At 51.7% G+C, this 13456-nt stretch overlaps 1 protein-coding gene across 1 annotated transcript; it reads right to left on the minus strand.

The window, feature by feature from the left end:
- Window positions 1-3949: 3949 nt before the first annotated feature.
- On the minus strand, window positions 3950-13226 carry YTHDF1 (YTH N6-methyladenosine RNA binding protein 1). Its single transcript, XM_003787767.3, has 5 exons — window positions 12871-13226; window positions 12695-12719; window positions 11712-11791; window positions 7643-9163; window positions 3950-4200 (listed from the first exon to the last, which is right to left on the minus strand). Exons 1-5 carry the CDS (start codon window positions 12895-12897, stop codon window positions 4174-4176), a joined length of 1680 nt encoding a protein of 559 aa, XP_003787815.1. The 5' UTR covers window positions 12898-13226; the 3' UTR covers window positions 3950-4173.
- Between the last annotated feature and the right edge of the window lie 230 nt (window positions 13227-13456).

Below are 13456 nucleotides of genomic sequence, written 5' to 3' on the forward strand. Positions count from 1 at the left end.
ATCTTCAGGGATGTGCATGTCCCCTTGAAGACCTCACCTGGAAAGCTTGCCTTCTCTAAGGCCTCAGAGCTAGAGAGAACAGGGAGGTCCTGGCAATGAGGTCCCTGAGCTCTGTCCACATGTTGGCAACAGTGGATCACTCCTTGGATAGAATGGTCTGGGTGCATGGAAGAGGGGCTGTCTGACCAGAAAGCTCCCAGTCTGCCTGCGTGGACTCCCCAGAGGAGAGGAGCTTGTGGCAGACATCCTCTGAGACCATCCCTGACACCTGGCACCATGGGGAGGCCAGCAGGCCCCGGGCCCTTCTCCACAGGTACAGAACAGACCCCTGGACCCAGGTCTGCTCAGCCTGTGACTGCACATGCCTGGCTGCACATCAGCACAGCTGTGACCATGCACAGAGAATGATACTGTGCCCAGACCCACAATCCATGCAGAGACAGACGGGAAATTACATGCACAATAACGTGGGACCCCCACGGGAACACACAACTGCATACAGGGCAGGGGGCAGGGACCCTCCACACATGGGAGTGACAGAACTGCACACACCGAGTGGGTCCTTTTTTGGCAATCCTCTTGGAAATAGTGATGCATGGTGAGAAGAAACCCCTGCTGAAGGGACATTGTTTTTGTGTGGTCACGTGTGCACTAGGCGCATATCACCTGCAGATGAAGGGGAATCTAAGCATGTGTTGTCATGGTCTGCTCACATCCCTTTTCTAACACATTGTTTGGGGGAACTCCTGGCTTCTCCACCCTGAGAGCAGCCAGGCTGTGGATAGCACAGGCACCCCGGGCATGTGGGCTGCTCAGAGAGCGAGTCCTCTCCAGACTGCCTGGAGCTGAGGGTCCCCAGTGTGCCCTCGTCACCTACCTCCACAGCACACAGAGGCCTAGTAACCCGAAGTCACAGCAGGACAGCCGTGGTGCCCCAATTCCTGTCATGGGCCTCAGCTCACAGGTGGTCTCTGGCCAGGGGGGTTATTTCTGTCCTGCGTCCAAAGCAGAGGAAGTGGAGAAGTAGGTCCCATAGCACAGTAGGCCTCATGCCTCCTCCACTCACACCCTAGTCAGACAGCTCTGCACCAAGAACATGAGTGCCCTACAAAGCCGCTGGACACTGCTGCAGTGTGTTCTGGCTTGCTCCCCAGCTATCAGACCCTCCAAGGAAATGTCACAGCCCTAGGGACCTCAGGGCATGTCCAGCTAAAGGCTTTTCCAGTCAGAATTATGAATTTTAAAAAACCTAACATGGTGTGCTTTGGGGAAGAGCAGAGGGAAAAAGAAGAGGTCCTACAGGTGGCCCCAGAGGAGCCCAGTGGAAGTGCTAAAGATCCCCAGCCCTTTACAAAGCAAAACACGATGGGCTCCAGGGTAGGGTCCTTCCTTCCTGTCCCTTTCATCTGTGGCTCTGGGTGCCACCTGGCTCGTGCCAGCACCTCCCTGGCCATCTGTCTGCCTATGGCCTCCTTTTCTGAATGTCTCCTACAGAACACAGATGACAGTGTCCAGGGCCCACCCCGTCTGGTGGAGACAAGGCATCCCAGAGTGCAAAGAACAGGTGTGGAGGTCCCACAGCGACTGCGGTTGATGTCGGCTCTCCAGACTTCCTGGGGGACAGAGGCGCCAGCCACTGGCTCCTCCCTGGGTTTGCAGGGAGCGTTGGGGACAGGCGATGCTCAGACTGCAGTGTTCACCCTCAACACACAGATCATTCAGCAACGACCTTTAGCCTAACGGGATCAACTGACACTCCCCGCTTCCTCCACGCCAGCCCCTAATGCTGGCACACACATAGAAGGCACCCTGTGTAACAAACATAACATCCCAGATCCCTCTAAAAGGCCAGAATTAAAAACTTCAAAGGAGCCCAGTGATGGGTGGCACACTTGTAAGAAAACAATGCAAGTATGAAAGAATCAGCCACTCCAGGTTTGAGACACGATATGATGAAATCCCCGAGGTAACTGGGAACTAGCTGCAGGTGCGAAGAGCGGACAGAGCAGAGTCCTTCTGCTTCCTGCTGGCCTCCTCACACCTGCTACCAGACCCCAGCACAGAGGGGACTGCCTGTGAAGAGCACAAGAGGATTTCCTGGGCACATTAGCTTCCTGCTGGCCTCCTCGCACCTGCTACCAGACCCTGGCACAGTGGGGACTGCCTGGGAAGGGCACAAGAGGATTTCCTGAGTGACACTGGTACCTTTCATCTGTGTTAACACTTGTCAGACCTCAGCTTGGCGCCATAGCACAGTGGTTACGACACCAGCCATATATACCAAAATTTGTGGGTTTGAACCCAGCCCGGGCTAGTTAAAACAACTTCAACAAAAAAAAACCAGGCGTTGTGGTGGGCGCCTGTAGTCCCAGCTACTTGGAAGGCTGAGGCAAGAGAATCACTTTAAGTCTAAGAGTTGGAGGTTGCTGTGAGCTATGACAACACAGCACTCTAGCCAGGGTGACAGTGAGACTCTAGCTCAAAAAAAAAAAAAACAAAACTCAGTCAGATCTCTGCAGATGTATGCTTAGGGTCTGTGCATTTCACTGTCTGTAAATTTTACCTCGAAGGACAAAAGTAAACAAACACTAAACCGTCACTGATATACATGCCACAGAGTTTTGAGGGATTCTGCAGCCATCTGCAATTTGAAATTGGTGAAAATGAGATGCATCAAAGGGTGGACGAGGAGCGGGTAGGGATGCCAGTCCAGGAAGGAGAGGGGTGCAGGGTGCTGGCGGTCCCCTCAACATGTGTGCATAGTGAGCACGAGGGTAGTCATGGTGCCGCTCAGGCTCCCCTGGCTCCTCCCAGACCTGAGAAGCACACAGGCTGTTTGATGGGGGTGGGTGAAGAACAAAATGACAGCAGCTTTGCTAAGTAGGTGTTTATTAAGGCTTGTATTCTCCTAGAGGAAAGTTACCCGATGTTGTCCACCATGACTCCACACAGGCAGTGACATTTCAGAGGAAGCGATTCGTTCTAAATACAAGTCTAAATGATACAGCTTAAACTTTAACATGGAGGGTCTTCTGGAGGAAGTAGAATCAAAGGTGTCTGCTTCTAGGACAGTGAGGACCCTGCAGACCGGCGTGCAGACGGCTGCGCTGGGTGTCAGGCACGAGCACCATTTTCATGCGTAAACTCAAATTCCGGGTGGTGGCCAGCTCAACAGTCCCTTATTCCACAAAACATGACAGCAAATTCATTTTCTGAAAGGCTTTTTTGTTTTTACCCATTCAACAACAACAACAAAAAAATTAGATTTGCATGGTGAAATTTACAATCAGTGGCATCTCCACCACACTGTCTGGACCACCAGACCCTACATGTAAAGTGTAGTCTTGCTGATGTGATGATGGCATTAGAATTCTCAAGAGAAGAAAAGGAGGAAATTAAAAATGATCTGTGAACTGGGGACACTGGAACTCCAGGCTAGGCCCAGAACACCTTCTGAGCTCCCCCACTCTCCCCACAGAACCCCATTGCTACGTAGCAGGGTCAGGTGGACAGCGCTGGACAGAGCTGTAGCTTGGCATGGGCAGGTCAGGAAGTGACAGGTTTTCAAGGGAAGAAAACATATCCAAAAAACTTGAAAAAGTAAAATTTACCTGTCTAATAAAAAAAGTAAAGGACAGATTAGCATTTTAGGCAGATAACAGATAAAAGTGGTAAACCAGCTGGACTAGGGGATCATTAACCTTTTGATTTCCAGCACTCTGGAGACATTCTGACAGAATGCTCTAATGACAACTCGTCGTTTCTGATGTCTGTGAAAGCAGTAAAGGGGTGGGAGATGCAAAATCTCACCTGGAGACATACGTGACTGTAAATATAAACAGAACTTAATTTCTGCCAAGATAAAAGAAAATCTTTGGATATATTAAGTTTTTGTGTTTTGCTTTGCTTTTAAGGAAATTTATATTTCACATTAGGTCAGTCTGATTGATAAGCTGACAAAAAAATACTCCTTTATTAGTGAGTTCTACAATATTATAATACATAGAAAAAATACAAATGAACGCATATCCATCTGGGCAAAAATAAGCTACAAAGATGATGAAGACAGCATCTAGCCCTGCACAGGACCACACACTGGAGCTGACCAAGCACACGTCTTTAAAACTGCTTTTCAAAGTCGGACGTTAGAACATACAAGAAACTGGTTTGTTCTTACTGTTTGCTTCGATTCTGCCGTTCCTGTAAAAGAAAGAGGGGAAGAGGTGAGTGCTCTGAATGACCAGGTCACACAAGTCAAGCCCTCCCACAGTGAGGGCCAAGCTGCCTGCAGCTGCAGCTACACTCCTCACGGCAGCACCCCTGCTCAGCCCAGGTCACACCAGCATCCCACAGTCCAGGCCATGTGATGACCATCCACGCAGCAGGTGCACCCTGCCCCAGTCCCTCCCCAAAGTGCCCTCACTGTGAGCAGAGATGCACTGTGGCTGCAGGTGCACCCATACCCCACCTGCCCTCATGTGCCACTGTCCCTCTACCTGGAAATACATTAGAAACACAACATCACTTGTATCAAAGGAAAAACTGGCAATCACAGGGTCTCAAGCACACCAGGGACATAGGTGCTCTTTGTATTTTTATCTCACTTAAACCTCTCAGTGCTCAAAGAACACTGAAGTCCTTCTAATAGGCTAAAGCAAGCTTGAGTCACCAACAGCAACTAGGCCCTGTCTACCACCCCAAGTCTGCTCTGCTACCTAAAACACAGCCCCCAGCAGAGGGACTTACTCCAGGCAAGGCACCAGGTCACATCTGCTCTCTACTTCTATGAAGAGAACAAGCTTTCAGAGTATGTGGGGCACACGGGTTTGAGGCTTACAGCTGAAGCACTCCCACATCTGCCTGCCTGGCTTCTAGTTAGGGGGTCTGGAGGCCACCTGAGTCTGTCCTTAAAACACAGCAGATAGCAGATAGATATGGGGACACTCAGTCCAAGAGCACAGACTGCACCACGCAGTAAAGATCCCTGCCTAGCACATCCATCCTCTTCTGCCAAGATACAACCTAGTAAAGAACGTGGGGAGCAGAGACCAAAACATTACTGCAGCCTCCTGTTCTGCCAAGAACAAACATGAGTGTCTCCAGGCTAATAAGACAACACCTCAGGCACCTTCACCAGCACTAGCCAGAATGTACAGTCGCCCTGTCCTGAGAAGCCCCCAGGGTCTCTGGACCTAGTGCTAGACAGACAACCACCACTCTAAAACTAACGTCTCCTCCTTACTCTGAAATGTAAAACTAGAAAAATTAAGAACTTGATATATTCTGCATTCTCTTAAAATTCTTTTTTTTTTTGAGACAGAGTTTCACTTTGTCACCCTGGGCAGAGTGATGTGGCATCTTAGCTCACAGCAACCTTAAACTCTTGGGCTCAAGTGATTCCCTTACCTTAGTCTCCCCAAGTAGCTGGACTACAGGCGCCTGCCACAACACCCAGCTATTTCTAGAGACAGAGTCTCTGGCTCAGGCTGGTCTTGAACCTGTGAAGTTAGGTAATCCACCTGCCTTGGCCTCTCAGAGCGCTGCAATTACAGGCATGAGCCATTGTACCCAACCATAAAAAAATCTCTTTAAAAAAGAGGTGTTGCTGTTCCTTACCAGCAGATGCCAATCTCTCTGAGTTCAAACAGCTGCTACTAAAGCCATTCAGAGGTGGACACTTCCCAGTGTTCTATCTCCCATTAACTCTCATAAACTGCTACAAAGTTCACCATGTTCTCTTTAGAAGAAATACAATTATTCATAAAACTTCTCAAAAAAAAAAAAATGAAGTTGTTAAGCATAGTTTAGACTTGAGAGGAATCATCAGTAACAAAGATTCAGCGTCTTAAAAGTCTCTCCTCTTTACCCAGGTCCTAAAGTCAAAGTCATTCGCCAGAGGTGGCCTGTGTTCCCACAATGATGACCGGTGGTCAGGGCCCCTGTGGCCAGCCCAGGTCAGGGTAGTGTGAGCCAGACACATGCTTTGTCTGACACTCACTGCCTTCTCTGTCTGAAGCACTTTTAGTGCTAGGCATAAAATAAAACACTGAATTGCTGATTCTGCATAGAAGGGTGATGCCTGTGAGCGAGACCTGAGCTCCCATGCAGCTGAAGGCTGTGTACCTGCAGCTCTTCTCAGCACTGTGGCACTTGGGTTTTCTAAATGCACTGAGTCCTCAAGGTCTGTTAGGCACTTAGGGGTGAAATTCTAGTCAACCTGGTTGATATTTGTATAATTCTAACGTCCTAAAACTTGCATCATGGAAACTCAGTCCTTAGATACATGAGTTTTGTGTCATGTCTTCCTTTTTTTGAGAGAGTTGGTCCTTGAGATTCTCTTTTTCTGGTGTGAAGTTATCCTTTCAGGTTAAGGTTCTGGGCAAGTGGCCTGCATCTGGGTCCAATGTGTTCCCCCGCCACTTGGGATGCCCTAAAGGCCATCTTGGCTCGGCTGCTAGGCGAGGCATCCTGGGGAGGAGCAGGCAGCCCTCCCTGCACCTGGCCAGTCAGGCTGGAAAACTCTTGGCCTGCCTGGCTGCAGCGTGTTCTGTTAATTCATATTATTGACAGTGACAAAGGAGGACCTTGATGTTCCTTTGGGCTCACTAGAAGATCGTAGGTGGGCCTGGGCAGTTCCTACTGGACAAATGGGCTGAGCTGTGCTCCAACTGCCCACCAGGGCGGGGCACTAACCAGCTGGGCAGCTGGCTCATTCCAGGCATGGACCTGGGAAGGTCAGGAACTAGAGGTAAGTGTCATCCTCTTTTCTTCTCTAGAGTCAAAGAGGGACCAACACTTCCTCAATTTTTGTAAACCATGAGTCATGCAGATGTGTGTAACTCGAGATGCTGAGGCTGCTGCTCGCTGCCCCGTCTGTGCTTCCTGACCAAACACTGCAGGGCATTGGTGCTCACAGGTGATCTCCTGTAACACAGAGGACTGAAACCACTTACTGTCAACCAACATTTTATAGAAAAAAGGACAATTTCACACTAAAAGAGGAAAGACTCTCAGGACAAATTCTCTCAAAGAAAGGCAGTTCAGGAAGTATATGAGTGTCCTCAATCTCTCATTTCTGGTGCCAGTGTGTGGCCCCTGAGCCCAACTCTTCTGAAGAAGACCCAGACACACCGGTTGCAGAGTGGTGACAGTCTGAGCTCCTACAGTCAGCTGCAGCACGCAGGAGAGCAAGACCAGAACAAGCGGACCAGACAAAGCCTGTTGTTTTTTAATCTAAATGTACATATTATTACAAAAGGTCTGGATTCCAAACTGCCTATTCCCACCATTTTCTTCACTACCTAGATGGACCACGTTCATGTTTCTAAAAACTTTAGGTATTACGTTTAAAAAATAAATAAATAAACAATCTCTAGATGGGAGACCAGAGCTTCCCAACCACGAGGGGCAATGCCCTGGGAACCAAGAGCCTCGGGGAGGCAGCCTCACATCCACAGGCCAGCACCTGCAGCCTGCCCGGTGCCTGTCACCATGCTCTTCAGAGCTAGGATGCACCCAAAGTTATGTGGTGACTTCTATCCACATGCCACAGTCATTCCCAGTGCCCTTGATGGGAGAAGTCTAAGTGATGTAGCCCAGAGCTGGTGGCCACCTGCACGCAAGAATGAGATACCATACTCACCTTGCGAACCACCTCCTCCTCCTCCTGGCGCTTCTCATAGTGAGAAAAGTCGTCAAAGATGGAGGTCGTGTGCTTATAGGAGGCGATGATCTTCAGCACTTGCTTTGCTTTGTCCAAGGGCACCTCCTGTGTGTCTCGGGAGTTTGTGACCGGTTTGTTGTCGTTGTTCTCCAGCCGGATATGCCGGAGCTGGCTGTTGGGCACATCCTTGACAAAAATCCACTTCACGTCAAACTTCCCCTTCCACTTGTCCTGAGACCAGACCCCAGCACTGGTGCCATAGTCCACGGGGGACTTCATCTCAGCCACCCCGCAGAAGTGCCCGCTCCCGTTGACACTGAAGAGCAGGTAGACAGGCCCTTTGCTGCCCGCAGAGCGGAAGGCGCTGTCCAAGCGTTTGTTGCCGTGCTCTGTGCTGCACCAGATGGAATACTTGATGGAGCGGTGGACATCATCCTCCGAGTAGCTCTTTATGATGAACACACGCCCGCTCTTAAGATTCCAGTCAAACTCTTTAGGGTTGTAGCTATGGGCAGCTTTCAGTTTTTCAAGGACTGGGTGGGAGTCTACACTGGGGGCAGAGTTGGGCTGGGTATTGCCAGAAGAGTTACTATCACTGCTGGCCCCTCCACTCTGCCCAAAGGCTGCGTTTCTGTTGCGAGGGGCAACCCAGCGGGTTTGCGGGGGCTGCTGAGGACATGTATACTGTGGTGGGGGTAAAGGGGTAGGCTGAGCTGGGAGCGGCTGAGCCACCTGTGGGGGCTGCGGGGCTGACTGTGGGGATGGGACCTGCTGGGGGGTTGGGGCCTTGGGCACAGGCCCCTTGTTGTCCCAGGTGCCAATATCCATGTTATGCTTTATAGGCGGAGGAGGCAGAGCACTCGCCATTACAGGCCCACTTTTTGCTTTCATTTTAGGCTGTGGTTTTGCAGGCTTACTGGCAATGGCCGCCCATGAGGTCGGCTTTGAAACCGGCATGCTCACATTTGTCCCGCCGTTGCCAGAAAGAACACCAGTCAGTGCCACGCTGCTGACAACAGAGCCCACAGTCTTGACTGCAGAGGCACTACACTCCCCGATCTTCAGGCCAACCACACCCTGCTCCAGGCTGTTCATCCCGGGGGCCTTGCTGAGCGTGTCACTGTGAAAGCCTGTCTGCCCATCAACCACTGTGCCGCCCAGGGAGCTCGGCGGGTAGGTGTAGCTGCTCCCATATGCAGAGCTCTGCGTCTGTTGCCCTTGAGACCCACTTGTGCCCCATGCTGAAAATGCAGGGTTTTCAGGGAAAAAATTAAACCTGTGCTGATAGATGTTGTTCCCCAGACCCCCAGGCTGCCCAAAAACAGCATCATGCATAAAATGATGGTCTCCGTTACTGAGCTGTCCATAGGTGGTGAGGTATGGAATTGGAGGGTCCCCTGCGGTGGACCATGGGGCCTCATTGAGGGAATAAGGAAATCCGATGGACGGCGGGTAGTAGCTGGACAGGTAGGGGTCGCTCATCGAGGGGTAGCTGTTGCTCTGTAGAGACAAACAGGCAGCAGGTCAGACCATGCTCACAGCACCCAGAGACACTGACCATCTGAGCTACCCAGGGGCTGAGTGAAAAAGAGATGCACATAGCATTGGCCTGCACCTTCCAGAGGACAGCAAGGGCCCCAATGTGAGGACCACTGTGAGTCAGGACTGAGAACAGTCAGTAAGGAACGTGGTTCAGGCTTCGTCTCAAAACACAAAGCCTCACTTGCAAGGACCTGACTCAAGCTAAGGGCCAAGCCAAGCCAGCCCTCCCTCCATTTTATCTTCCATAGCTGACCCATTTAAAAGGATCCAGATTAGGATTAAACCCCCATTCTGCTGGTAACAGGGCTGAGGATAGATCCTGATAGCACAATGGAACTGCTTCAGAAACGCAGCAAGGAGTTTCTACAGGAAGCAGGACTCCCAGGCTGCAAGGGATCTGCCCCTGCAAGCTGATTTCGAACTCCCCAACTCAACATGCCACCTCTGGGCCAAAAAGCCCTCCTGGAACTCCTTCCCATAGGATAAGCCATTCTTAGGCTCCTCCCATGCAACTTCTGAGTCCATGAGGATCTCCCCCTCTCCCATTCCCATGGATTTCCCAGGTGTGGGAGCTCTGCTCTCTGGGTACCCAGGAGCCTGCTCTTTGGGTGCCAATTCACCAGGGCTTGGGCTGCCTCACTGAGAATATACCTTTGCATGATAGCTGGAACCCCAGAGAAGGGTTTTAAAGTGCCTGGTCCACAAGGACCTGGTTCCAAGGCCTGACAGAGGGCATCACCACGGTGGTCCCTGAAGGCATCACTTATAGACTCACTTGCCCAAAGGTCTGATCAGAATTGGGTGCTCACACTACACCACTACTCAAGGCACTCGTGAGAGGCACGTGTGTCTGTGTGGGGCCGAGGAGTGGCTAAGTCTCCTCCCAGTCAGTCTGAGTGTGTTGAAGTGCCATTAAGGAAAGCAGCGGGATGTCCTCATTTTTAAATAGTTCCCCTAATCCCCTTCCCCAAGTAACCAGAAAGTTCTATAACCTCACACCTTCTTCCAGCAAGACCTGCTGCCCGCCAAGTTTATCCCTTGTGGGGACTCAAAGACCACCCTTTGAAGAACAGTGGACTCCTGCACCCATCCTCCAGTTGGGGGCACAAAAAGGCAGGTGTGGAGCACCAGACAGCATAGTGGGACAGGAAGCAACTCGCCCCCACAGACACAGCTGCTCCTCAGAGCCCTCAGCCCATCAGCAGCCAATGCTCACAGACTGTGGTGACCCCGCAGCCAGGTTATCACCTTCTGCCTCCTGGTCTTAGCCTAGAATTCCTGAGGCTTCAGGAATCAGACTTCCTTTCTAATTGCCTCCCTATCAACTGCTCCACTTGTCAGCAATTTCAAAATCATCTTTTAAAATACAGTAACAACTGTCTGCCTATAATAAAATCTTTGAGATTCTCAGGGTGAAAAACAAATTAGACACCACTGATGTTCTACACACAAGAATCCTCCTACCAACAGACATCAACCATCCTGGCTCCTCTGCAGTAACCATGCCTGTGGATATCTGGCAGAGCTGGGCAGGAGGGAGAAGCAGGCCAACAGGGAAGTGGCAGAGATGCATTCTGTGAGGCAGTGTCTGCAGGTGCATTTGTGGACAGCAGGACAAAGGGAATGGTTCTTCCCCAGGGGAGTGTCCAGGGGTGCCCCTCCCACCAGGCTGGACACACTCCTGGTCACATCAACATGCATGTGGCCATAAAAACCAACAGAAGTAAGGCTACAGAGACACCCATGGCCACTTCTGAGTCATACTTAAAGCCTTAACTAAGATGAGATGTAACTCAGGATATTAGAAGATGTGCATTACATTAAGCATTTAGCATCCCTGGAAATCGATTTAAATAATAAACGGACATACCCAACACGCAGGTTATACAGAGCTGTGACAACCACCCATTAGGCTTCCCACCCTGCCTGCTGTGCAAGGCAGGGCATCTCAGGGCTTCCAGCTAGAGCTGTCGAGGACAGCAGAGCAGCCCAGTGGTCCCCTCTAAGCCCTTCCTTTCCAGTAACATGGGTTACTCACAAGTGAGCCCCACTGAATCCTGAAATCCTGCTCCCTTCTGTCTTTGACACAAACATCTTAGCCATCTTCCCCCTACAAGGCAACACACCGAGGACAACAAACAGCACAAGCGCAACTAAAGGATGCACGCATAGGCACAGCAAGACAGTGGCAGCATGGTGGCTGGGAACAAGGGGGCTGCAACACTGACCCACAAGTGCTGGAGCCACCTAGAAATGGCTACATCCCAGTCCCAGTGGGATGTTAATTTCTCCAGAGAGAAACCTATCCTCATCACACTCACTCCCCAAGTTTAAGGATAGGCAATTTTTCAAAGCAAGTCTTTGTTAGCACTCTTATTTCTAACACCTTACAGTCTGCTTCACTGTTGTTTAGGATAACTTAAAAATCAGAAACACGACAGTGAAGGTGTGTTGTTACCTAATGAAACAAATTTGAAAATAAAGTATGCTATCAAAGTAAACTCACCTGACTCGACTGTCCAGAAAGGTAGGGCTCAAAGTCATGGTCATGAACAGTGTCCTTCTGATGCAGAGAACCATTTTGTACTAGAACAAGAATTTGCAAAATATTACCTTCAGATCTTAAAAAGACTACTTTCAAGCATGGAAATCATAGTAAAGTCTACTTCCATCAATTGCTAGTAAAAACTATGCTTTCATTAAAAACGAACACAATCAACACAAAACTGATGTTTACATGCTAATGAGAATCTCAGTAAACCACACTACATTTTTAATAAAGATATAATCATCATTTATAGAGACACTGACAAAGTATAGGTGCAAACAACCTAAGGCAAGAAAGGCATCGCCAGGTGCGAAATCAATATAGTCTAAGAAGACGTACTAGTTACAAACAGAATGGTGTTTCCAAAAGTCCAAAGAGGCATGTGGAGCACTGAGGCTGGGAGGGGGCTGTAACTAGATGTCAGCCCTGAAGCTCATACTGCCACTGGCACGCAGCCCAGCCAGAAAAAGAATGTACATGAAGTGCTGGGCCTTCTCCAATCTTAAAACATGATGAACCATTTTCAGTTACACCCGAGTTAACAAACACACTGGTTAAAAACAATCTTCCAAGCAAACAGGAAGTGTCACTTACGGGTTCTCAATTAAGGACTGGCCTGCAGGGCCGCGGCTGCCTCTCCCCGCGAGCAGCCCCTACCGGGCGGCAGAGGACAAATCACTCAGCCCCGCGGCCCGGTCCGGACATGTCGGCCCATGTCCACTGGGCATATCTCCTCGCCCTCCTCCCCTCCCCCATTAAGTCACAGATCTTGTGGCGGGGAGATGGGCTGATTAGCCCCCAAGCACCCATTTATTTCCTTCTAGAAAGGTTCCTGTTTCTGACCCGCCCAATCTCCCCGAGCCCGGCAACTGAGAGGAAGTTTCGGCTCCAGACGCGGCCCCCTCCCAGAACCCCTCCCACGCTCTGCCGGGCTAGCTCACCTTTGTTATCCTGTCCTTTTGTTCTCTGCACCGCCGCAGGCCGAGGCGCGGGAGCCGCCGATGGGAGAAGGAAACACAGAGTTACCCACCGGAGCACCCTCCGCGGCGGCACCCACGCGCGCCCCCGGCCCGGCCCCCAGCCCCGAGCCCCGCCCGGCCCGGCCCGGCCCCGCTACCTGGGCGTCCACGCTGGTGGCCGACATGCTTCATGAACAGCGCGGCGCCGGGCCGGGGTGCCCGTAGGCTCGGGCCTCCCCGCGAGGTCGGGATTGTCACCCGCGCTCGCGCGGCCCCGGGCCCTGCCGCCAAGTCCCGGGGCGCCGGCCGGGCTGCGGCTGCAGAGCGCGCGGGGCGCCGCTGAGCCCGGGACTCGGACGCACCGAGGACGCGCCGACTTCGATGGCGGCGACAGCGGCAGGGACGACTGCGGCGGCGAAAGTGGCGGCCGCAGCGGCGGGGACAAGGCTGCGCTACGTCAGCGCGCGCGGGGCATGCCGGGGACGCCGTCGGGACGCCACGTGCCGCGCCTGCGCACTACCTCCTCCGGGACGGATTTCATGCCCTGAGTCACAGTCTAGCACGGCTGTTTCGTGGCTGCGACCGGGAGGAGGGGCGAGCCTGGGATGTCACGTGGGGCGTGTCCGGCGACGGCGGGACCGAGTGAGAAGCAGCCAGGTGTGCGCTCAGGTGCGCGCCCTTCCCTCCGAAAGAGGCGCCGCGTCGGCCGGACAGCAGGGGTCGGGAGTGGGTCCTGGGCCAGGC

Source organism: Otolemur garnettii, unplaced genomic scaffold, assembly GCF_000181295.1.
Source record: "Otolemur garnettii isolate 467f Iridium unplaced genomic scaffold, OtoGar3 scaffold00023, whole genome shotgun sequence".
Taxonomy (NCBI): domain Eukaryota; kingdom Metazoa; phylum Chordata; class Mammalia; order Primates; family Galagidae; genus Otolemur; species Otolemur garnettii.

Excerpts from the sequence above, each read along its gene's own strand:
- YTHDF1 (XM_003787767.3), bottom strand. The coding sequence starts at position 12,897 with ATGTCGGCCACCAGCGTGGACGCCCAG. Across the intron at positions 9,164-11,711 it reads TTTCTGGACAGTCGAGTCAG|AGCAACAGCTACCCCTCGAT; the intron begins GTGAGTTTACTT and ends TTGTCTCTACAG. Across the intron at positions 4,201-7,642 it reads AGGAGGAGGTGGTTCGCAAG|GAACGGCAGAATCGAAGCAA; the intron begins GTGAGTATGGTA and ends TTTCTTTTACAG.